The following is a 26,726-nucleotide window of genomic DNA, read 5'->3' on the forward strand; positions in this document are numbered from 1 at the left end:
AAATTTAAAGGGACAAAAGTTTATACATTACTTCAGCAATTACAAGTCCTCCATGTGTGTGCTCTTGTGCATATATATACTTTTTATAAATCAGCAAGTGTCTATTCTTAATATAGTATTATTATAGATTAATAAAAATGTTAGATGTCTTTTTTTTAAAGGAAATTTTGCTAGTTCTTTGTATTTACTGCTTCAGATCTCTTTCTGAACTGAGAGTAAATAGCACCTACTTCTCACAAGAACACCACATCATCAATAAAGATTTCATATGCAATTTGATAAGTCTCTCCTCTTTTCCTCCTTGCTCTGTCATTTCAATTGTTTGTGATGCGTAGGAAATATAAACCTAGACATGGTGAGGAACTTCTATGACAAACTCACCAAATTTTATTTACCATCTTCTTGTCCAATTCTTCCTTCTAATGCAGGAAGACTGAAGAACAAAGAAGTATTCAAATTTACAAACAATAAACATCTGTCTCACTCTAAAGGCCAAATATAAAAAGTCACACGCCTGAAGATTCTGTTCTTCAAATAAGCCCATGCCATGCAGAGGCAACAGCACATACTGAGTCTATTTATTGCATGACTAATCCTTCTGCTCATGCTTTGCTTGAATGATGAACATTAAAGAACTACTTCATAAAACAGATCTTCAAAGTAAAAATCTGATGGTGCAGGTTTGTTGTTTGTTGTTGTTTTGTTTTTTTTTTTTTTTTTAACCTTTCCTTGATCTTGAGCAGTGTTATCAGAAATGGTATCCAGACCTGAGACTCTTGCCATTCTCTCCTATAAGAGTCACCACTGCATACACTTCATCTGTCCCTGTCTCACAGTACTCTCTTTCAAACTGCAGCCAAGGGCAATATTCTCATAAATACCTTTGATACAGCAAATCCCTAAGGATTCTACCAGCGGGATTCATGTAAAAAATAAACACAATCACATTCTTATGCATCTGATCTCATAATACAAAGGCATTTCAAAAATCAGATCAAGTCCCAAAGCATTTACTCAGGACAGACTCTTCCTGAGTTTGACAGTAACAACTTCGGACACCTAACAATTGCCATATAAATAAAAGAGCCATGACTTTCTTTTTTTCTAGTTGTAAAAAAGCAAAGGATTTTAGTATCTAATATACATATGGGAATCTTAGGTTTGATGCATTAACAACTGTTGAAAAATTAAAAAAAAAAATCTTTTTCTTGATCTTCACAAAGAAGCTATAAACTTCTGAGCAATTCTGTAAACATCTTGAAAAGGGGACTGCAAACATTTTCAGTATACATAGGCTAATTAGAAAAGGAGCTGAAAAAGAGCTTCTGAGGGAATTACTTTTTTGCAATTCAATTTGTTACAAAATAATGTCCCATAACTAGCATCACCAATAAAGAAAAAAGGAGAAAAAAATGGTTTCAACTACAGGCAATATTTCTCTTATTCCTTCATAAAATCGTTTTGGTACAAAGTGAAATCATCAATATTGCTACACATATATATGGAAGAACACAGTTGGAATATAAAGACTTTAAGCACTTTCACTTGCAGCATGAGATGCATGCAAGTTCAGGGGAAACTGTTTGATATTCTCTCTTCATTCCACAGTAACTATTTGAATATTTGGGTTTAAAAAAGTAAGATGCATTAAAAAGGCATATCTCAGATCAATTCATGGTTTTGGAAGACAAAATATACACCAAAAGCTTGGCCAATTTTTGCTAATGTCAAAGAAAGACTCTCTTAAGTAAGCCTTATAGTTACCGTATTGTATACTCAGCAATATTGTTAAAATATAGGCATTTAAGTGGTAAAGTCCCAGGATAAAGATAGCAATAGCATAACAGCTCCACATGACAGTATTCAAAAAAGCAGAAGGAGAGAAAGGCTTCCAATGAAGCATTAACTTCTACAAAATGAAATCAATTTTTTTTTCCTCCTCCATATAACACCTATCCTACATTTTAATTTTTTATGCTAGCAATATTAAAATTATGATGGAGAAGTGGAGTTCCTTGACATTTAATTCTATATATTAAGAGCTTGCTTTATTTTTTTATTTAAGTTTTGCAGTATGGGAGCACTATATTTAAACTCTGGATTAAAAATAAAGCAGAAAACCAAAATATCACGTGGATTCAAAAGGTTGAGAAATGCCACAGTTTAATTTCAAAATCCTTACCTGCTCAAAAATCAAGCAGCTCTCAGACAGACATCTCACTGTAGTTTCTTAGTCATTTTCCTATGGTTTCTTTAGGAAGAAAAATGTGGAAGTGGTATAGAAGTATTTCACTTTCACTTTACTGGTTTGCAGCAAAAGAAAATTCTATGTTTTGCTGCATAATTTACATCAACCTGACATTTCCTGGCAGACGGAGCCCAACATGCATGTACAAACTATGTGCCCCAGTCATTCAAGTGAATACAAAATATGAATTCTATGAAAATCTATGGTAATGTCCTTAACAGCTCCAAGATGGTCAAGCATCAAAATACTTTATATTCTGTCAGGTTTTTAATCACTTTCAATTACATCCCCACAGTTGTTCATTCTAATAATTCTCTGCATTTCTATTTACCTCTACTAGTTGATCCTATCTTATGAAAATGAATTTTCATGCCTGATTTTCCCAACAAATCAAGAAAAAGCAGTGAACTAGCCCTATGTGAATCGTACTACGGTCTTATTAGTCTCCTCTTGCCTCAGCATCGATCCCCTTTTATCTTGCATAAAAGTATGCTTCTTCAGAAGTTCATGCTACTGTTCACAGGGATCTGTCAAGGGCATTTTATTATCAAAGAGAGCTTCTACACAGGAACCAAAGCCTTCTGAAGTTTTCCATGAGATTTCCATGACTCTAACCTCACATATTGTTACTGTAAAGCGGGCTAGTAGGAAGCTGCTATTGGCCTGATTATTGACCTCAGCATGGGTAATATCCCGGTTTTGCCTTAGGGATTCTTTGTATCACAGTGGGTGGTGTTTGACCTGGCACAATGTCAAGAGAAAAGAAGCCTTCATCATCCCATTTTATACACAGAATCGCACACGTTTCAAAACCTACGTTGTACTTTACATACATATTCCTGTCTGCTTTGATCTCAAGAATGTTGTGAAATGCTTTATGAATATATAAGATATAATTTGATTGTTCATTTTCTCATTTTCAGACATTGCACTGTACGCTCACCATTCCTGCCATGATGTGTTTGTAAATGACACTTCAGCCAATGTATTTTAGTGGCATCTCATTTATCTCAGGCAAACTACAGATCATGGAAAGCTCTATCAGAAGAAATTAAATAGAAACCCTTTGCACATCCAGAAACAGAAAGCCATGGTGACAACTCTCTTTGCAGGGAACTCTGGGGAGAAGCTAAGCTTGATTATTCCAGATCTCTACACTGAAGCTTAACAAAATACCCACATTTCATTAGAAAAAAGAATAAAGTACTAGTTTGAAGGTTGCTCTGCAAAGCAATTAAAAAAGAACAGTGAATATAGAAAGGGATATATGTTTTTTACTAAAATATACTGGACATTTTAATAGCACAGGACAGTATCTACACAACTTCATACAATGTTTTTTTTCAGTGGGAATATAAGTATGTTATGTTTTAGTAATCCTGTCAACAACTCAGACAGCTGTCAAAAGCAGTAATGCTTACTGTTGTCTACTATAGGTTTCCATCAGTCATAACATAAATGCATACTGAAGTGCAAGATATTTTCTTGAGCATACAGAATAGAAAGATTAAAGGAGACAAATTTAAATTATACTGTTTAAAAACAGGTTATCAAGACTACAAAAATTGCAGCACCAGTAAACAAAAAACAAATTAGAAGGAATACAATTCAGCTTTCCTGAGCCATTAAGGACTTGGAAGACATTTCTATTTTAAAATATAATCAGCATGACTTCTGACTAGAGAAAATAAACACATGCAGTTAGGAAAAACTACCTTCAAGAAGAAATTATTGGAGCTCTTCAGAAAAAAAAATCCACAGCAATTTTAAAAGAATACAAACTAACAGCCACTGACTAGCACTCAGAATTGACTTTAAGCACAAGTATGCTAAAAAGCACAACGCAGGATTTTTCGTTCAGAATAGTACAATATTTCCACACAGATTGTGTGTATGTATACATAACTGCTGTACTCAGAAACACACACTCAAATATAATCTATAGTACTCCTTTAATGTGGTCACGATGTTTTCTAGAATGGGCTCCACGTGGCAGGGAAATAACAGAAGTTCTCCCAAAAACAGATTTAGATTTTGTACATCAGATTAGACCTGTAGTCCAAATTATCAGCCTGCATTAAAAGAAAAGTAATGTTTAACTATTTACAGATACAACCAATCTCTGACAGATGAAATTGAGGTAAACTACTGAAATAAACTCTTTCAGACACTGAAACTGAGAAGTGCTTTCTTGTAGAACCGTACCAAGACTTCTATGCCAGCTATAAACTTAACTGTTCTTTACTTAGTTATAGAATGCTGCTTATTTCCATCTAAAGTTACACAATCTTTATTTGGCTATATTTGTATGACCAGAGTTCTTGAAACAATTTATTTTGGAGTAATAAGACTTTAAATGCCAATGCTGCTAGGTTGGATAACATATACTCTTCAAGGCTTATCAGTTCCATAATCTTCTTTCCCTTTCTCAAGCATATTTCATCAAATAAATGCAGTTAAAGATAACGGCAATACTTTTTGTTTCCTTGACAATTCAAACTTGTCACTTGGGACTAATTTGTTATATGTACTACTTTTGTCACTAGATGACAACGTCAATTTTAAGTAGAGATCTATTTATTTTCCTCAATGTACAAAATTAATCATCAGTTAATTTCATCATGTTAAGATACTGTTTGTGAGAAAAAATAACCAAATAAACTCTCTCACTTTTTTTTTTAATTTTTTTTTTAAATCACTTCAGTGATTACATATCAGTATCAGTACACATACAGTTCATATCTTCAATTATTCGTGTTAAAGGTTTTTACAAGAAAAGTTGGAAGGGCTATTAATAATTGACCCGCCATGAAGAATGTCTGTCCTGCTACATCACTGAACAACACGGTGCCTGCTGATACTGCACCTTGCAGCATCTGTTGCTCCTCCTGTCGCTAGGAAAGACAGAAGAAAGATTTTTTTTAAAACGTCTATATATAATAGCAACTCTGTTCTTGGTTTTCATCTTTTAGCTATAATTTTGTTTAGGTTTTTTTTTTTTTTAGCTAGATAGGCTGTAACATATATCACCAGCAGTCCTGACTTTATGCTAGAGGCAATTTGACAGAAAATAAAAATATTGCAAAAGTCTTCAATAGATTGTTCTGCAACTTAAAGCCTTTCTCAGAACATCGATGTTACTTTGTTACATTTCTTCAAATAACATCAGTAACATTTGGAGTAGAGCTTTCTCAGCACTTTTTAAACACACTTTTTCGAAGAAATATCCAAGTCTTTGGCAGTACAGACCTTGCTTTTCATGTAAATTAAGCAAGTAGGTCCCTCAGACATTCAAACTGAAGTTTTCCCCATGTTGGCTCTAAATATACTTCTTATAGTTCAGATGGAAAGAGTATCTTAAACTTACTTTGTCCAGCCTTCTACTCAAAGCAGAACTAACTTCAAGATTAGATTAGGTTGAGCTTTACAGTCTACAGAGAATAATTTCCACAACCTCTTTGGGCAATTAATTCTAATCCTTCTCCATTTTGATGGTGTAGATCTGAATTTTTTTATTTTTTTTTTCCCCCCCACAGCCAAGAAGGATTTCCATGTCTTGGGTAGATGAAAAACAACATGAGCCAAGAGCACCATTTGCTTCTTTCTAGGCATCGCTATTCTACATATCTTCTACAACAATCTTTAAAATGCATTACCTAGCTAACCACTAAAAATTTTGTCAGCATAACATTCTACAAAAAAATTTCTTCAGGTTTGACCTTAATGCCGTACAGGTGTGAAGTCAGAGACTACTCCAAGAAGTTGAACTGCTTCTTTTAAAGACTTAAAATTTTTTAATACTTCACATACCAAAGACACTTCAGACTATCAGATATCACTACTGAGCTGAGGGATATTTCTAGCAATATTTCAATCTGAACCTGATAACACTTGTCTATGGTTCTTGTCTTATTTAACTTTAGTGAAAATAATGCTGTAATTTTATTATTTGAGCTCTTTTTTCCTATAGGGGAAAAAAAAAACGCAATAATAAATATATACTATATATTTTTCAATGGTAAGAAGAGAAAAAGGTAGCATTGGAATTGGAATCAGATACGTATGTGAACTCATCCACATTCTACTATGCAGAAGTTTTGGTTTTGTTTTTTTACTAGAAACATGACTGAAAAAAATTGAGGGGAATAGAATTTAAGGCAGTCAGAACTAGGGCTACAAAATTATTGATTTTGAGTTTGATAATGAAATCAAAAGATGTAATAATTGTGAAAAAATTATATCTTATGGATGGGTTGAGGATGGGACTCTCCTAACAAGAAGGGAGATGAGCTATTAATTTTTCCCAACATTATATCTTGGAACAGATTCAACAGAAGAAAATTAATAGTACTCCATTTCTGAATAATCTGTGACAAAAATTGCTAAACATCTGCACTCAAATGCTGGGGAAATTATTTTGACACTCCCAATTTTAATTCCCTTGTATTTAGCTGTATCTATCCAATGAAACCACTTAATGCTTGCAGAGTATTTGATCACAAAACTTCTGTTCTTTTTCTTTCCTCTACAGCACCGTGTTATCCAGTGCAAAGGGAGACTGTCAGCTTCTAAGTCTATTAGACTTTATTCTGCTAGAGCTTTCAAAACCAAACACTCCACTAAAAATGACTTTATCAGTAAAAAATTCACACTAATATTATAGTCCATATGCTATATGCTGTCTCTATTCAGGAGGCTTTCATTTACAGCATGTTAACCTGAAATAAAGTGTCTACAGAAGACTTTTAAGAACTTCAATTTTTATTACTAAGCAAAGCTTTAGTTTATTAAATGAGCTGCTTACTTTCCATTGTTTAAGATCAATGCATATTCCTAGTTCTTTACTCTCATATACAAAAAGCTAAGTGAAAAATATTGACAATATTTGTATATTTTGGCTGCTTGGACACTCCAACCAGGATAATCTATAAGCACTAGCTCAAGAAACAAAGATAAATTGTTGCAGATTAACTCTTATGGCAGCAGTGCTAACAGTAGATTACTCAAAAACACAAACTGAAATACTATAAATATATGCTAACACTTTCTTCCTCAACAGTGTGAGGAACTTGTCTCATTCTCAGGAACTCGATAGGAAAAGGTGATTCTTTTCACAGGAGCTAGCTTTAAAATTCTGGTCTTGACACTCCCTCTATTGTGAAATATGTCAGAGGGACACGGCTACCAAAAAGACCACGTGTATTTAATCAGAGGAATAAATTAAAAGTTAACATTAGTAAAAATGTCTGTCCGACTTGATTAATGCTTTTCCTTGCAACGATGCAAAAGAAAACTACAGAATTCTGGTTAAATTCTGTTCTATCCTAAAGAAAAAAGAAAAGAAAATTTACACCTGAAAACTACAAAATTACACTTTTATAGCATTATTGAGAAATATATATATTTATTTGTTTGGAAAAATAATTAAATAGGGGAAAGGTTAGCTATGGAGAAACTAATCCCAGGAAAAATTGATAAATTGTGTTGTCATGACTCAACAGAAGATTTGTTGCCTACCAGATGCCAGTGTAGAAAAATAAAAGAAACAACACTGTATTAGAAGAAGACAAGTTACTGAGAAGGTCTGGAAGGAAGCCACAGTCATCATAGCCTATACTGGACTTAGTTATATAAGCATGAATAAACAGACATCTTGCAAAATTGAATTCAACAGTTTGTTAGCTGTAGTTAGTAAGCAGAGATAAATGCCAGCAATCTCAGAAATGAGACTGGTGCCACACTCAGGGAGAAGTAAAGAATGGCAGACCAACATCTCAGCACAGTTCAGAAACAACACAAATGGACCAGGAGGTCATTACTGGAGAAACTGAGCTTTACAGAGATAATTTAGTATTACTGCTATTCTTGCTCTAGCATAAAACAAATTGATACAACACTTAGCTAAAACAGCACAGACTTGCAAATAAGGAGACAAAGCAGTTCAAATAAATGAGGTAGGTAGTAGAATCAAGCATGAAAACACACTGAAAAAAACCTTTAAAAAAATAAAAAAAAACAACAAATAAAAGAAATGACAGAGCAGGAGACTATATTGATCTTAAGTAGAGATGCAAAAAAAAAAAAAGATGATAGTACTCCTGCTTTTGACTAATATGTATTTTAAGCACAAGTTTGAGAAGTAACAGTGCAGTTATTTTACAGAATAGAAGAACAAGTGTTGTACACCTAGGATGTAACATAGGGAGTAACACGAAGCCTAGAATACACGAAATCATGAACGACTAAGAATGAACTAACTGTGAGAGAACAAGTTTGGGAACATACAGAATGAGAACTACAAGGGTAGTGCAGCAGAGCAAACAGCCACTCACAGGATAAAGAATGGTTTCCATGATTTTCATCCATAACCTACATATAGCAACAACCTCTATGCAGAATTGAAAATGCCTTTAAAGTATCTCAGCCCTCACTGCTTCAGCATAGCACTAAGAAACCCTACCCAGGTTTGCTTAAAGCCAGAAAAAGTAAAGAGCTACTGAAGAACTTGTTTCAGCTGTCTGACATTAGAGTCCCCATAGACAGTGCAATAAGCAATCCTTAATATAGAGGCAGTTTGCTAAGCATCTTGCTTTGGACCCAAAAAGAGAGCATGCCAAACAGATGGGGATATATTAACAGAGATTGTGTGTAATCTTACACAAGAAGAAAAAACAGAAGCCAATCCACTTATTCATAAACGTCAAAAATCTCTATTTATGAATTTGTTAAGACCCTGGACAGATGTTTTCATAGTTGAGATTCTTCATGTATGTTAAATAGATTGATTCATAATAAAACGTCACATCAGGTTTCATTCAGCTGCAACCACAGATGGAAAGGAATATATCATTTGAGGTCATACTTCACCGAAGGACATAAGCACATGCTTAAGTACACTAGCAGAACAAAAAGGAATTTCAAAAAATACTTCAAATAATTAGCAATCTATTTCTACTATTCTGCCGGATTTTGAAGAATTGGAGCAGGCTGCCCAGAGAGGCTGTGTAGTAGTCTCCTCTAGAGATACTCAGAACCTGCCTAAATGCTTTCCTGTGTAACTTAGTCTGTGTTAGCAGGGGAGTAGGAATAGATAATCTCTAGAGGTCCCTTCCAACACCTGATTCTGGAATATTCAAAGTCAAATGGACCCTACTAAGCTTATCAGGGGAAGTACGTACAAGTGGCTGGTGTGAGCAGACACTTTCCTAAAAATGAATACAGCAATACACCAGTACTATTTGATACAACCTTATGATGAATTGTGATGTCACACCTGATTTTATTTTTTTTTTAATTAAACAATAACAAAACAAATTCTACAAACAAAAGAAAAAAGATGCTATAAAAGCACATCTTGCTAACAAAAACACTTTCAAAGTAGGAGCTGTATTAATATTTTATTAACTGGAATAGAAATATGATGAAAACAGACAAATGCATCAGAGTAAGAAGAAAGATTTACACCTGGGAGAAGCAGAAGTTACTATGCACTGTTCACAATTTCTGGAGGTTTCTAGTATTTGGGAGGCATTGAAGCTCCCAGAGCAAGCTTGCTGTTTTTCTTCACTACAGTGTCATCTCAGACCCAGAAACTAGAGACTTGAAACCTGGGGATAATTCATATTGCATAACTGGCAATGGAGCTCTGAATTGGAATACGATATAGAATTATAAAAAATAATTTTAAAATAACTGTAACCACAGAAAGTAAAACTGTGTGCTACGGTGCCACTTGTTTTTATCTTCAGCAGAACTTGCCTCATGACTTCCAGTAACTTCTCACATTGATTTGACAATACTTGTTTCCCAGAACATTAGTGGAAAATCTCTTCTTCTGAAGGGTGATATAATTTTTCTGAAGATTTCCTCCATTCCTCACTGCTGTACCCAATCCCCTTTCTCTGAAAGGAAGACTAATGCAATGGACTGAGGAGGTGGCACCATTTCTCAGAAATACGTAGCTTGGTACTTTACCACCTTAAACAAAGTAATATTCTATCTTCCCAAAATCTGTCACTTCTCATAATCGAGAAAGAGACATGATACACAGAAGGTAGCAGCATTACAGAACTAGAAAAGAACTAGCAATAGGAAAGTGCTAGGAAGGAGGCACTGCAAGCAGTTCAGGTGAACCTTCTAGATTTCCTACTAGGTTTTAGGATGCAAAAAATGTTGTGAAAGATCAAATATTTTCTTTGACCTGAGTATAAATATTTACTGAACTTATATTACAGAATTATCATCTCAACAAATGAATATGGTTGAAAATGAAGTCTGATAAGCACATTTTACTCTCAGCATATACATTAGCGTAAGTGCAAAAGTCAAATTACTATTCATTCTTAAGTAACATCTAGCATTGAAATGAAATATTTTCTTTTTGTAATTAGTAAGGTATAAAGAGTATTTCATTATTTAATCTGATCTTTTCAATTTATTTTGTGTACTCACTGTCCTTGTTCTCAATACAGTATTCTATTAAGGTAAAGTTTCATTGAAAAAAGCTATAGGAAGCTTTCATTTAAGATGACGTAGTTGAAAGCTACTAGAACTGGATAGTTGTTTGTCAGGGTTGTGAAATAAAATAGTGAATAACCACAGACCTAGATAAAGAAACTACTGCCAAATATTTAACAGAACTGTATTTCAGAGAACATTTTTTAAAGTTAATAGTTTTATGAATTCTGTGGCATTTCTTGGTTCTTTCACTGTGTTTTTACTTAATATATAAGTGAACTGTTTCTGCTTTTGTCCTAACCGAGCCTCAATCATTCACAATTATTCAGTAATTTACACTACAGGAAGCACACTGAAAATTATGGTTTACATGAAATTTTACAAATATCAACTTCCTCATTAGCCCTGCTATACATTTGCATCCACAGTTAGTCCTATCCTATCAGTAGAACTCTGAGTCCTGCTGGTCAGGAGAAATTATTTCCCACAAAAGCTTACCTCCTCCCAAAGTGTCCAGACTGGTTTTATAAGAAGTGAAACAACTTTGGTGGACTAGATTGGAAATACATTTTACCCACTTTTAATCCTAGAGCCTACTCAAATTTGCTACCAAATTGCCTGTCACCTTGCTAACATGTGTAGGAAAATTCACAGGAAAAAATAAAAATAACGAGGAATAACAAATATCTTGCATGATGAACAAATGCGAAATACATTTTTAAGTGTCATATAAGGCAATAATTAAAAGAAAGGAACACAGAAAATTGTATTACTCTCAAATACATGGAGTCCAGTAACAGGCTGAGGTTTCATCATGCCCTATCAAGTTATCCTAAATCACTACACCAAGTCATAACACATAACACTCCTATTACTACACTTCATTTTTATGACTCCTCATGATGTCTGAAGCTGCAGTGCCACAGAAAGGCACTCAGTGAGTCTCAAATTGCAAATCAGTCAAGCTGAAAAACAAATTATCTACCAAAACTTTTTAGAGTGTATCTGTTTTTTCAAATTCAATATTGATAACAAAATAGCATCAAGGTTATGCTGCTTTTACATCCATAATTAATTCTGTTTATTAAATGCATATTTGTATATGTTAATAGACTTTTTGCTTAAGCAATTTACTTTATGAAACTACACAGAACTGTTCATTTACAGCTAGCAGATAAAAGTTACTTCACACAGTTTGAAGATGATGACTATAGCATGATAGTTCTATTTACACTGTCAGATGCTATTACAGCCGAATACTACCTCTCATTAGCAGTCCATAGTTTGGGAACAAAACACAACTGTTGCTTCATATAAATCAATCCTCCATTTCTATTACCCTTCCATCTTTCTGGGAGTAATTCAGTGATGAAATAAAGCCTGAAACAGTCACACAAATATTTTCTCCTAATTTCTTCAAACATGGAACTATACCTGAGAGCACCCAACTTTGCAAAGACATGTATATAGTACGGACCATGAACCACTGTACTTGAAGATGAGCCTTCTTGTGCATAGCGTAAGCACTTCTGTCTTTCAACATGAGATAAAGGAAACTACTGATGATGAAGATTTTAGAACAATCTAATAAAGCAAAAGTTTTCTTCATTTATGTGCATATGATAAACTGAAAGGGTCAATTCATAGTTATTTCAGGCACAGTCACATCACCCAAGCTTGCTAGGGTCTCATCAACAAAGTCTGAAAAACATTGCTCACATTTTACATATACTGGTTTTGACAAAGCCTGTTATTGCAGAAGGCGTGTCAGATCCTGATTCATACTTGACTTAAAATAAAAGATAACCAATCAATGAATTTCTATTCAAATAATTGGAAGTTCAGTTCAAACATTCAGCTTAATATTCGGGAAGATTTATATAAATATTGGTCTCTATTTTATTTGTAATTTTCAGTTTAAAAACTATGTAGTCTCAAAGTTTGGTGATACGGGAAAATCACTTCCTCATACACTTCCTTTTATTCTTCTCTCAGTACAGTGCTACTTTTGGCAATACTCAAAGGTTTGCCAGATTTTGGATAACCACCCACAAACAACCACACTTTGAATCAAAATTGTGTTTGAAAAAGACTTCGAAACTGTCGATTATGTTCTTATTTCAAGCACATGCAGCCCTGCATGAGCTAGGGATACTTTCTAAAAGGAAATAAGAAACACAATGATATGCTACTGCTTTAATATTACCTAAAATAGAAATGTTGTCTCATTATTGAAACCCTTTGACACTAATTTCAGTATTACTTAGTTGCTAGTTCTTTCAATGCCACAGAATAAAGGAGAAAAATGAATTGCAGAAAAACAACAGTTTGTCATTACCACAATTGCTGTGCAAGTAACAAAGATAATACAATTTTACCTTACCTGAAGATAGTAATAACATTAGACTGTTTATTTGTTTGTAAAAAAAACACATTTGTGGATAACTATATTCTACCTTTAATCATCTAGGAAATCAATCTTTCTTTATGCACTTGCACAGCTCCTATTAATGTTAGTGGTATTACTTCTAAGCTTGAACTATGAACATAAATAAGTGTATTTATTTATGTGACAGGACTCTGTAGTCTCTTGCTTAAGGAACCAAGCAACATCTTTCACAAAGCAAAGCATCCACATGCAATGTATTTTGGCAATGTACCCATACTATTCTCAACAAACTATCATACTCTTAAAATCAAGACAACACACAGAAAACTTAAAGTACTTCTTAAGTCCTATCTAAAGATCACTGCTAAGGATATGCTACTACACATGGGCAAGAAAAAAAATTGTGGCACAAAGTGTTAAAGAATGTGTGTGCAGATTTGAGGAGAAGGTCTGTAAGTCCTAAGTACATCCTGTTAAGACTCATTTCTATGACATGGCATATAAGAACATAAACCTGACTGTGCAAAACTACCCATACTTCAGCAAAGTTAAGCATTACGAGTTATGAAATTGGGAACCAAACTTTAATATTAATCTTTTCCTTTCTTGTCAGGAGCCAAGTAATCTGATCTACTTCTGTACATAAAGACTCAAACATTATTTTCTTTGAGGCATAAAACTCATTCTGATGATGGAAAACATACCACACGCTATGAAATACTTTTCCTAAAGCCATCAACAAAATAGATTCAAATAAAACAACTTTTTTCCATTTCCCTTTGACTTTAACTATGATCTTTAAACAGATTTATGGTAGACATGGTTTAAACTGACTCATGATAGATGTGAAAACTGAATGACAAAATTAAAGTAAAACAACTTTGAGAAGGTATTTGTTTTGTGTAATTTTGGGGGTTTTTTTGTTTGTTTTTCTTTTTTTTCCCCCACAGTTCATTTGGCAACTGCTTTTAATTAAAATCAAACAGACCCCTACCAAGAGTACTTTTCTAGTAAAAAGTAAAACATGGAATATCACAGATTAAATCATCAAAATGCAAATAGAATGACAAAGAATCTGATACAACATTACCACATAAACAAAATCTAGAATCAAAATACTTGGAACAAACCAGAGAGTATACCAATTAGCTATTTGGCACACATTCACATTAGTGATGATCGCAAGTACTCGGAGATCACTGTCAGTCTTTACATTAATATTAAAGGATTTGGCTGAATAAAAGAAAGGTTTATACTTATATGTTGTTTACATAGCTGCGTATCTCAAGTCAACAATAATAAGAGTTTTCTTATCAGCGTTACACACACTGAGACAAGGTTCACTGCAGTACAAGGTCACAAGGGTACAACTAAATCCATTCTCTAGAAGTAGTCCTTACTACTTGGTTTTAATCCTGTTTTTAAAAATTAAAAAAAGATGTTATACATATCTTTAAGCTATATATGTAAGGTATATTTTTATTATTATAAATTCAACATTTAAGACTCAGCACTTTGCGTCCAAGTTCATCAGCTTTCTTGCATCTGATCTATTTCTTTCTGCTCTAAGAACTGAAAAAGAAAGATAAACACTACTGAAAAATAATGAACTCAAGGATATTTCCCACTAGCTATTTTTAAGAACAAAGCCAGTGTTACAGTTGGTGTTACAGCTGAAAAGACTATCATGGTGAAAATAGGAAAATATACAGACAAGGAATGCTCACCTGTATCCGAAGATCTAGATTCGCAGAAAAGATTCCACAGAGGAGGAATCTCCAGAAAGAGATCCTTCCCCAGTGGCAGTCAGCCCTTAATGGGGTCCAGGAGAGGTGCAGCCAGGCTCCACCCCTTCCGGTAGCACAGATGAATTACCTTCACCTGTGCTCCCATGGCTGACTCAGTGCTTGCCTCAGGTGATCAATCAGTGGTTCAGGCCCTGACTCAACTGTTCCAAACAGCCAGTGTTACAAGGAGCATATGTAACTGTTCACATGCCCCATATTTAAAAAAAAAAAAAAAAAAAAAAAAAAAAGACAAATATACACAACTTACATAGGCCAAAGATATATAGAGATTAATGCTTACCATTATCACTTTTGAGATTTCCACTGCTGAGCTGTTTCAACCTCTTCTGATGGGATTTGCCATTGTAGTGGATTTGTGCCTGAGCAGCAGAGTTCAGCTGAATATTACAAACATTGCACAAAGTGAAATTGGTCTGCTTCTTTTCTCTCTCCTTCTTTTCTTCAGTGCTATCAGTTGCTAATACTTTCTCACTATCCCTGTCTGGGACATCTGGGATGGATGTAAAAGCCAAATTGTATGAGTGATTAGATGCTGGTAAGTCGGGGCTCCAGGGTTTCTTCATGTTTTCTGGGAAGGAAGAGCATAATTGAGATAATTATTGATGAGTAATGCAAACTAATGTAAAAAAAAGTATTTCTACATTTGTAAACTTGTAAAAGACCAAAAAAATTTTTTTTGTATTTTTTCTGGTTTAATATTAAATTTCTGCTTATGTATTTTACTTTTTGTTTATGTTTCATAGTTCTGCTATGTAACTCGCGTAACTTCAGAGCTACTCAAATGAACGTGTAATATGGAGCCAGTTGGACAAGTGCTTGGACAGTTGCAACATATGGAAAGTATGCATACTGCATTAGTCTGAAGTCTTTATGGGAGAGACCTCACATTATATCAGGAAGGGAGTCTGAGGAGCAAGTAGCAGCAAAGACAAAGGTTCTAACAACTAACTGACCACAACCCTCATTTTCCTTCTCCCTCTGTTGCTGTGGGGAGGCTTCGAGGAGTATCCTCTCACCTTTGAGAAGGCGAGAATGAAGGACTGAACATGTGGGAAAAGATGAGGAAGGGAGAAGCTATTTTAGTGTTCCCCATTCTCATTTCTCACTATGCTACTCTGATTTAATCATGATTAAATTAAATTAATTTTCACCAAGTCTATTTTGCCTGTAACAGTAACAGGCATATTACTGACAGTAATATGATCTTCCTATCTTTATGTCAACCCTCAAGTTTTTCCATCTTACTTTCCCTGTCCTCTCCAGGACAGGGAGTAAATGAATAGCGGGGTGGGGGCAGGGCTGCCAACCAAGGTCAACCTACCACAGAAACACAAGAGTTATTACAGCAGAAATAGTTTATGCCTCTCTCTACAACTAAGTCAAGAAGTATAATAGTTTGATTTTTTAAATATAAACTATAAATATGGGCAGTTAAACACTGTGAGACTGACAACCTATGGTTATGTTCATTCATTCGTTATATTCAAATACTGTAAATTTTATTTATTTATTTTTTAAAAAGTTACAGCACTTAGAAATGCAAGACATTTTTTATTTGCCTAAATTGATAAATAGGATGGGGAGATACAGTTTCTGCTTCCTATGTTTTTATATTTTGATATGTTTAATTAGTAGAAGAAAAAATAAAATCCCTACATCTCAGTTAGCTAATTGCACAGATTTCACTCTTGAATTTATTAATTAGCTTAGGTATTTAGCAAGCTCTGAGCATTCTCTCTCCACTTCCTTTGAATGATCTCAAGACAAACTCTAATAACAGTGTAACTTGTCTGCTTCAAAAAATCTGAAGATAAATAATAGACATGCTCTATTTCTTTACCTTAACTGCAAGTTAAGGATAAATTGGAGAATTTAGATTCAGCCAGTACCAAACTGCAACTAGTACGAAAATGAGAGAAAAATCCCATCTGCAGAACTTCAAGTGAGGTCAATGTAAACATGAGCTTCCATGATTAAAGGTGAGCAGAAACCGCAAAGAAGTGCGCTGTGCTCTGAAAAACTGATTTACTATTCAAGGATTACCAAGTGCTATAACAACTTAGCATCTTGATGAGATCTTTATATAGCATGTAAATATTTAAGTTTCTTTGTTCTCCCAGACTTAATGAATAAATGAAGATCTAGCCAAATAATCTAATCTGTATTCTGCATGGAAAAAAAAAAAAAAAAAAAAAAAAAAACCTCTGACGCAAACTTAAATACAACACAGTGGTCTCTAACTGACAAATAATTTAGAGATAAAAAAGATCCTTTCAGCAACACAAGAAAATGGTCTACAGATTTCTTTAATCTCAGCTCCAGGTAAGGTTAAGCATCTAAAAATAGGTTTAAACAAGCCCTCAGATTTGGATCTGATTATACAAGAACAGTGCAAATCATTATTGCAAGAGATTCAAATGTTGGAAGTTTCACGTGATTAATAGTCAGTCAAAACTTTTGCTGTTATCTGATGAATTAAAACACATTTGCAGAATTGGAATCAAATAGTAGAGGCAAACCTATCTACAGATACAAATCTGAAAACATATTGATATAAAAACAAGTTTCAAAACAAGTTTTCAGATTTTATTACTAATGAATTAATATCATGTTCTTTTGTGCTAACTAGAATCATTTTCACTTAACAATAGAGTAATAAAAAGTACAGACTGGGCTCTGAGAAGAGGTCTGCATAAGCTGCAAATTGAAATCATTTCAATCAGCATTATTAATTCTGCTTTTGATCATAGTCAACTTTATTATTTAGAATTTTAGCTGTGTAAAACAAGAGATGAGAAAGCAGACTAAACAATTCATTCTAACACAAAATTCAAGAGAAAAACAACATTATTAAACCAAAGTTATTATGTTAACAGTAATTACAGTAATTTTCATAACTTCTTTTGGGATGACTGAGGTTATGCAACTGAGGAACCTTTGGAGAAGATCCAAGATAATTCAATAGCAGATCTACAGCGTGTTTTTCCTAGTAGGAGAAGCATCCTCCTTCTGAGAAAGTAGCAACAATACATCAACGTCCCATCAACATCCAAGCCTTCTGGGGATATTGTTCACTCCAGAAAGACTCAATAATGCATCCATAAAAAATAAATTAATTAAGAAATTCAATCTTTAATGAAAGTGTTGCAAGGATTAAAATATTAATATGATAGCACTACTTCTAATGAATTATTCTAAACAAATTTCCAGGCGTCCTAGTTTATATACATTCTGAGTATTAATATACATCTTTTTGCATTGAAAGTATTCCCCACTAGAGAGCAGCATGAATTTAAAATTTCAATGCATCTCTAGTCCTATAGTGCTAATCATATAGGATTGAGATTACTATAATAAAAAAAGATATTCTAAGCAAAATGTAAACTTTAAAGTAAATATAATCTAGTAAATTAAACAAACACCATACGCTGTACGTACACACACATAATTCCTTTTGAAACACTAACAGATAAGCAGCCAATAAGTCTTATTAGCACTTTTTATCTTCACTTGAATACTCCAATCCACACAGCCTAATCAGAAAGCCTTTATTTTTTATTAAACAACATTTTCTGTCTTGAATTCTGATTTCCTTCCAGGAAAAAGAAAAAGACACTACAAAATACATACTAGGAATACTGAAATAATGAGAGATTACACCTTTGAAATAAATGAGACCAGCATCTACCATTTGACGTGCATATTCATTAAAACCCATGATGGCATTACAGATGTAACATACTTTTTGACTATTGTCATTTCTCTTCAATATGGTGGAAGAATGAAAACATTTGTAACTGCAGCCTAGGCAGCAATTAGGCAATCAGGATTTTCAGAAATACTAAAGAGAAATATTGCATGCTTTTGAAACCCTCTTGAACTGATGCAATAAGGCAGCATAACATAGCAGTATTTAGTGTACTGATTGGTCACAAATGGTTTTGAGCAAAATACTCACAAATACGAAGACAAAAATTTTGAAAAAAAAAAAAATCCCTGCCATTATGTTTCTCTTGACTGCAATGGTTACATATTACATAAACACTCAGTTTTGCAGCTAAGATTTCCCACCCACCCCCCACCGAGAAGGCTAACTTCTCAACCTTTAGGAGCCCTACAACAGACAACATCAAACGAGATGTGAATGAGCAAGATAACCAAGAACTCAAAATTTCAAGCCAATTTAAATACGACTGCAGATAAATGGTTACATTTATTTTCCCCAGAGTTCTGAGCTCAATTTTGGCTCAATGATGCTTACTAGTAAAATGAACTTTGCATGTCATTATAGCTTCGTGAAGTAGAAAACTGTCCCTCGTGAAAAACCAGCACAACTACATTGTGTGATGTTTACTAGCTTCAGTAATATAGCTACTGCCTGGAGATTTCCAGTGTGTGCTTAAATGTAGAAGATTAGAAATTACAGCCTTCCCATGAAGCTATCCTTATCTTCTTAACTGTAATACAAAATCACACTTTCTACTCAAGGATATGGAAGGAAAACTTTATCCACTTGTTTTAAAAATGATTGTTTATTTTCTGAACCACCTTGTCACTATGACTGTGTAGATAAATGAACCCAATGTATTTGACTATTAAGGGACCAACAGAAAATACAGATCCCAGAGCATGAATGTTACTAGGAGACTGCTGCGCAGGTAAAGCAGTTTTACTCAACGCTGACCACTTGCCATTGATTAATGACACGATACATTCTAAAAAAATCTCTCACTGTATTCCCAGAATCTGTCAATATAGCCTTTTCAGATTTTTAAAAGGACTGAACTTCCACAGGTAATAAGAAAGCATAGATAATCTAGCCAAATTATTGATGTGAATAGATTCAAGCACTTCTTGTAAGAATTTGATAACAATATGAAGACAAAATTTTATATTGGACCTACTTCATTGGCTGTACTACTGATTCTCGGGAAAACAGGCTATGTGAGGCTTTTTCTAATGAAATGCACATTAGTTGTATTTGCTGAAGTCCTGGACATACCAAAGATATATGGTTCTAACATTTGTACCATGTATTCACATGATTTCTCTCTGCTTTTTGAGAGACATCAAGTCCTCTGCCAAAGGTTATCAACAAAGAACAACAGATATTAGCTACTTTCAAAGAAACTTTAGGGAAGAGAGAGAAAAAATCACTTTCTAATTATTGCTCTGTCAGTTTTTGAGTCTTTGGGGGAATGTCAACAGCTCACTATAGATCACCTCACCTCCCAGTAATAACTGGAATCATCACATCTTTTCAAAAATCACAAATGTGACCCAAGATCTCTCAGAGAATGGGGTGCTACTGTTTGATAGCAGTCATGGTAGCAGAGTCACATTTGTGTCAAATAGTTTCAATCTAACTTTCAGATTTTAAAATTCTCTTCCATGCAGTGAGTCAATACATGTGATAGGATCCTTCCCAAAACTGGATCCAGAAGCTGCACTCCCAACTGTTACTCAAAAATCCTTGCTGTACTAGGAACCTGAGATTCCTGTACCAAGAGGCCAGTGGTAACTAATTAGTTTTTGCAACCTCTAGGTTGAACTCGCTGAACAAAAATGCTTAAATTTACCCTAGGCATTTGTTACTGGGAGAAACTTAAAATGAACATACTGCCTAGATATAAACATACAGCCTGGCAGAAGGCTCAGGAATGGAAAAATAAAAAAAGCTTTTTGCTTCTTTCACCCCTACTATAACTGAATGATGCGGTCCTGACACTGCAGTTATCTGATTCAGATCAGATCTGCATCTGCTCCTGGTTTTTAGGGCCCAGAGTGATTTATATGGTCTATATTATATTACATGTCTCTGCAGTGGTGGTTTCAAACATAAAAGGACAAACAATGGGAAAATGGTGAAAGAGCACTCATGGTGAAAGTACAGCTCATTTGAAACACAGCTCCCTCCCAAATGACCGAAGTAACCTTCAGAATATGCTGCAGGACTCATCTGTTTTCTCCGGATGGATGAATGAACATCATTTCAGTGGAAGAGCTGCTGGGAAATGGAAACTCATTAAGATTGGAAAGGCATTTCTAAAATAGTTGATTTTTCAGGATCTCCTTTGTATTGAGTCTTTCAGATGAACACTAAATACCAATAGTATAGAATACAACAAGAGATGATGTGAAAATGTGGAAAACATGTATTAAGTAATCTTTCATTATTGGTAAACATTCCTGTAAGAGTTTTAAGACTGCAAGAACAAGCACCACCTTCTAGAAAAGGAGGAGGACTTTGTTGGGTCATACACCAAAAAGCTAAATTGCGTGTCAGTGATAGAACTCGGGACAGAAGTTAGTATTTCTCATTACTCTCTGTCTCTTACCATCTTCATCACAATTGAAACCACTATTCACCAAATTTTCTCTTTAAAGAGTTCACACAAAATAAAGTAGAAGAGGCAGTTTAAGAATTAAAAAAAAAAAAAAAAAAGCATAATGGAGAGAAAAACCTTGTTTTTCCCATTTGTTATTTCTCCTTATGCACTCCCAATCCAATCACTACCAGTATATGACTTTAGTGATCCATGTGAATAATAAGAAAATCGTAATCATCATCATCTCAGGTGATTTTTGGAAAGTTTGAGATGAAAAGAATCACTTGGGCAAGAACTGCATCAGTAAAAGAAATAAAAGCAGTTTTCACCTGCATGTTTACTACTTATAGCAAGAAGGGAAGATGAGATGGAAGAAGACAGTTTATTTTAGGCTTGGAGGGCTTTATACTTTAATGTCTATGTCATGGGACTCCTCCCAAGAAATGCATCTCTGCAAACTGGAACCTGGAAGAGCAGATTTTTATCCATCTGAAGTATCTTGAGCAATAGTGCAGAAAATAAAAGCCTAGGCTTTTGTTCTGTTTTGTCGGCAGAGCACTTAAATCTTTCAGGAAAGGCTGCATTTCAATACTGCAGCAAATTAACCGACTGCAGCCTATCTCCGGTCACAGTCCTGTGCACTATGAGTTCCAAAAGGAACTCATATATGAACTAATCAGAAAAAAAACTTCATTTCTTGGTTCAGCAGTTCCCTCATGCCAGAAACAACCAACAGACATCTCATAGTCTCAAAATATACTGCAGTCATTTTTTTAATCGAGTTCTATAAAAAGAGCTAAGCACTAATCAACACCATATGTTATTCAATTAGCTAGTATTACGTATCTATTTCTCAAGCCTGTGCTAACATAATGGAGCACTTTGGGTGGTTTGGAACTATTTGAAGGACAAGTAATTCATTTGCAAACATCAGCTCCTAAAAAGCTGAGAAGTGCTACTGTGGTGACTTACATCTCTATAGCCAGAGCCAAACCGTTAAACTTTCTCATTTGGTTTTTACTCAAGCCTTTGTTTCCACAATGATCATTTCCAAAAAAGACTTCTGTCTAAAATGAGGACAAATAAAGACTGGCCCAGCGATGTAGCTGGAACCCAGGCACTGCAGGGAGTCTCCTCCCAACCAGGTAAAACAGGCTGCAAGCATTGCCTTATCTCCCTTTCCAACAGTGGGATCTCATGTTCAGGTTCTATGTAGAAGGCAGAAATTAATATAGCAAAATGCATATCTAGTAAAGTTACAAGGGCCTCCACCCACCAAGAAAGCCTGCTGTTGTTATGCTATGGGTACTTTTTCCCATATTCTGGATTCCCATATTTGGAAATTCCACCTGCAGCCTCGAACTCCTGTCAACAGCACTGTAAGCTGGCCAGGATCAAAAAGAAAGAACAGAAGGCTCCAATCACAACTCCAACTGTCTTTACTGGACTAAATGTTAATTTCGTCATTGTTTCTAATAAGTTTGGTAGTATGTACAGATGTTAGATTTCAAGGGGAAAAAGTGGCAATTTCTCAGATGATCAAATCTGAACAACACAAATTACATCATTCAGCAGTGTCCAAAGACAGATGTAAAAATTGAAGTACGTACAACAAATCTTTGTCTACTGAACCACAGACATTTTGTAGGTACTGGGATTATATTTAATTTCACAGTTAAATAACTTCTTTCAGTCCAGCTGGATAAATTTCCTGCCGTGAAATCATACAGGATACATGGATGGTCTATGGACTGTAATAAATATTATATGCCACTTAAAAGTTACTTAATTTTTCTAGTACCTAAATGCCAAGTCAAATATTCTTATCTCAGCAGTAAGAGAGTATACGTACTGCTGATGAGCAACTCACTTAAGAGCAATGTCAGAAGTTCGTGGTTTGTACTTGCTTATAAAAAAACAAATCAATACAGAACTGAAGATTCATTTATTTATTTAGCAGATAACTTCTCAAGATTGCCAGATTTCTGTTTCTATGGTTAGAACTCTCAGACCTTCTTACACCCTAGGAAATCTAAATGTTTACCCCAAATACAAACAGCCAGTTTGTAGAAGTTAGAAGTCTATGTCCCAGCTTTTTTGTTGTACTCTTCTTTTAGTGATATTTTTGTGAATGCATTATAAACAAGAGGCCTTTAAAACAAAAAGAACCATAGAAGAGCAAGACAGAAGTTTTGATACTTCAGTCAGTTAGCCTTTAATCTCTAGATCCAACGAAAAACGATAAATTTTGTCTCTCAGCAAATGCATTTACACAAATAGCAGTGTTAATGAATGATAAGTTTGGGCTTATATTTGAAGATTATCATTTATACTTTCATAAAAGTAGCTCTTTTTCCAGATTATCTGTATGTTATAAAGCATTATAAATGCTCTAGCAGCATTTATAAACGCAAGGACTTTTATTATTGTTATTATTTTAATTTTTACAGCTTCACTACACTCACTGGGCCATTTAAAGTGGAGTTGAATGGAGATCCGATTATTTTCCAAGCTATGCAAACATATCAAGGTGAACATCTGCTTTGTTTAGAAAGGTTAGCAAATGCTTTTGCAAGTGCAATTGGAAATTACAGTAATTTATCTTATCCTTCTGTCTTTGGACTGCATTATCTTTAGCAAAAAGGATGCATTTAGTACAGCATCCATGGCAAAAAGGACAGAATTTCTATTCACAAGATTTGGATTTTTGGGGCAGATTCTGTACAATTTGGTTGAGAAGTACAAAATATAGGCTATATGCTAAAAAGCATATTCTCTTCACAGCATCTTGAAAACTAATGTCATCTTTAAAGTATTCTTGACTAGTATAATGTTCTTTCCTGTCAATTACAATTCTACCTCAAGATCTTCATCAATGCTAGGGACAGAGATAAACATCTAGCAAACTAGACTACCTTTGATGTGTACTTTGATGCATCTTAAGACAAAATGGGACATCTGGCCTTTTTATATTTCCCTAACAGAGTGCTCTACAGAAGCAGATCAAGTCTTCCATTACAAACACACAAGGCCAGGTCAGGGCTTCAAATATGCACCTGGGGAATTACTAGTAAAAGTCTTGTATAATATTGCTGATTTTACAAGGTATTCTGCAAGATTTTCCAAAATGTAGAATATTACCAGAGAAGTGCAGGAACTTACTGAACAGGTGCCTTATTATTGCTAAATAGATGTGTAAAATATTTCTTATTTTCCCATTTCAGGATTTAATTTTTAAAAACATTTTCATTTTTCATATTATGAAATGCTAATAATTAAAAGGCATCAGTGCATACCTTCAAAACACCTCCAATTGGAAGATACATTTTTTCCTAAAAGACGTTTCTTAGAACAAATAATGAATAGTATGGGCATAACCACATACACACAGATAGAAAATAGGAGAAATGATGCTTTCCAGCCTTTCCTGGGAGTCCTTCACAGCAACATATCTCTTATTGCAATCCGCAGCAGATGCTCACAACAGACACAGAACTGCTGCTCTTGGGAAGCCTGAGCACTTTGCTCAGCCACTGTGATCTGCAAAAGCTACTACTGCTGAGTTTGTAAAATACTTCCATCTCGTCTAGCTCTGCTGGCCATCTGCAATCTCTCTTGACCTGTCTAGGAGTGCTGAGGTAGTTGAAAACTTCTGAGAAGTCATGCATGGCAAAATTTAAAGCTCTGTAAGAATTACAAAGTTTCTTCCTTCAGCTGTGCTGATTCAGATGAAGCAGTTTATAAATTCTATTAAGCCTCAGGACAAGTTTACAAAATCCCCAAGACTCACTCAACTGTTTATTTTTTTTCCAAATAGTAGTTCGAATTTGCAATAAAATATTCTTTTCCATTGGAGATCACTCAAGAAAGACTACAGGATAAAATACATATGAAATTCCTAGAATTAACTCATACTCGAACATCATTTTTATAATGAAAGATTAGAAGACTTCACAAAATATTAATTATTTGAATATCTTACAGTGTTTAATTTAAAAATTACCTTCTCCAATTAAAGTCATCATCTAAAAAATTGCATCTCTCTGGATATACGCACAAGATTTCAATTTAAATGAGCTTTTTAAGAGAAGTGGTAAATATCACTGACCCTTAACCAATAACAGAACTTTGCAATATGGTGCTTGTTTCATTAAAAAACAGCAAGATAAACATTTCTGTATAGGTGCAAGCCAGGGTACCTGAAGGCAGTGGAACAGCTGGCATAAAAATGCTTCCAGAAAAGCCGAATCAGATAACTGCTTTCCATCTACCTAGGAATTCATACAGTAACTTCAGCATCTCAGCAGTTCTCATAATTTCTGCTGCTCTTGCTATGCATTATAGAATGTGTCACTTTCAAAATTTATTGTACCTTTTACAACATGGGTTAAAGAACACTTAAGGCACATTTAATGTTTGATATACCTTTACTCAAGAAGAACAGAAATGAGTTCTCTTTTATTAATTTAGACCTGTACTACTAAACTATTCAGAGTAGTAGTCTCAGGGAATTTTCTTGAGATTACCTACATGAGTAAGAACTTAAATGACAAAAGATTTGAAGGTCTGCGTTCTCATCAGAAAAGGGAAATATTAAATAATGAAAAAGCAGGCAGATTACAGTAGTTAAAACTTCAGTTTTAACTGCATGACTCAAGGCTATAATATATTTATTAATAATTTAACGGATTTCTGACAAATCAACTGTTTGGGTTTTTTTGTTTCCTGAAAAAGCATGTAGGGCAAGAACTAAAAAAAATTATTTGATATAAAGTGCTTCTATTTCTACTGTAATTTTTGATATAGTAAAATTGGTTTTTTTCCTGAAAAAAATATCTAATGTAAGAAAAAAGTGCAAAGTCATGAACAGCTAAGACAAAAAATATATTTCGCTATTCATATTCATTTTTTTGTAGCTCAGTTTAGTATCAATCCATTTGAAATCTGCTATATTTTATTTTCCTTGTCACTGAAGTGTAGCAAAAATAAACAGTGAACATAAGCAATGCCGTTAAGAAAAACAAAACTAAAATGTGACCTTCCCCTAAGCCACTGCACATAAGAGACTACCCCATCCTATCTCTCATCTCCCTCATTTAGATAAAATCATCATTATTTTACTTGTTACTATTTAAATCAGACCCAGTAATGTCATTTGTAATCAACACTCACTGTTGGGAAGCAAATGTGAGTGGCTTACCTTGCAATATAGCAGTGTTATCCACTTCAGCATGTATTGCTCCTACAGTACACATCTGGAACCAATACTCACTCACTGCCATCAGCTGCTGCTCACAAATCACTTGATTATTGATCACTATGCTTATCACTCTTCATTGACTGAACCTCATTTCACATTACTGCTCTCCTGCTGCTTCAGCAAATTCTGAAACTTTCATTGCAATGAGAATTCACACTCAAACTAAAGCAGTGGTCCTTTAAACTGGTTATTTCTTACTGTATCAAACTTTTTGCAGTTACCTTCATTTATTAAA

General features: G+C 34.4%; 1 protein-coding gene across 2 annotated transcripts in view; it reads right to left on the minus strand.

Annotated features, from left to right (window-relative positions):
* ZNF385D (zinc finger protein 385D) overlaps nucleotides 1–26,726 on the minus strand; it is a 389,701-nt gene that overhangs the window by 296,354 nt on the left and 66,621 nt on the right. For both annotated transcript variants that reach the window (XM_085226335.1, XM_085226334.1), the window contains exon 2: nucleotides 15,183–15,470. In XM_085226335.1, coding sequence (XP_085082461.1) covers nucleotides 15,183–15,470 — 288 coding nt within the window. The remainder of the gene's footprint in view (nucleotides 1–15,182; nucleotides 15,471–26,726) is intronic.

This window comes from Meleagris gallopavo, chromosome 6, assembly GCF_905368555.1.
Source record: "Meleagris gallopavo chromosome 6, MGAL_WU_HG_1.1, whole genome shotgun sequence".
In the NCBI taxonomy this organism is placed as follows: domain Eukaryota; kingdom Metazoa; phylum Chordata; class Aves; order Galliformes; family Phasianidae; genus Meleagris; species Meleagris gallopavo.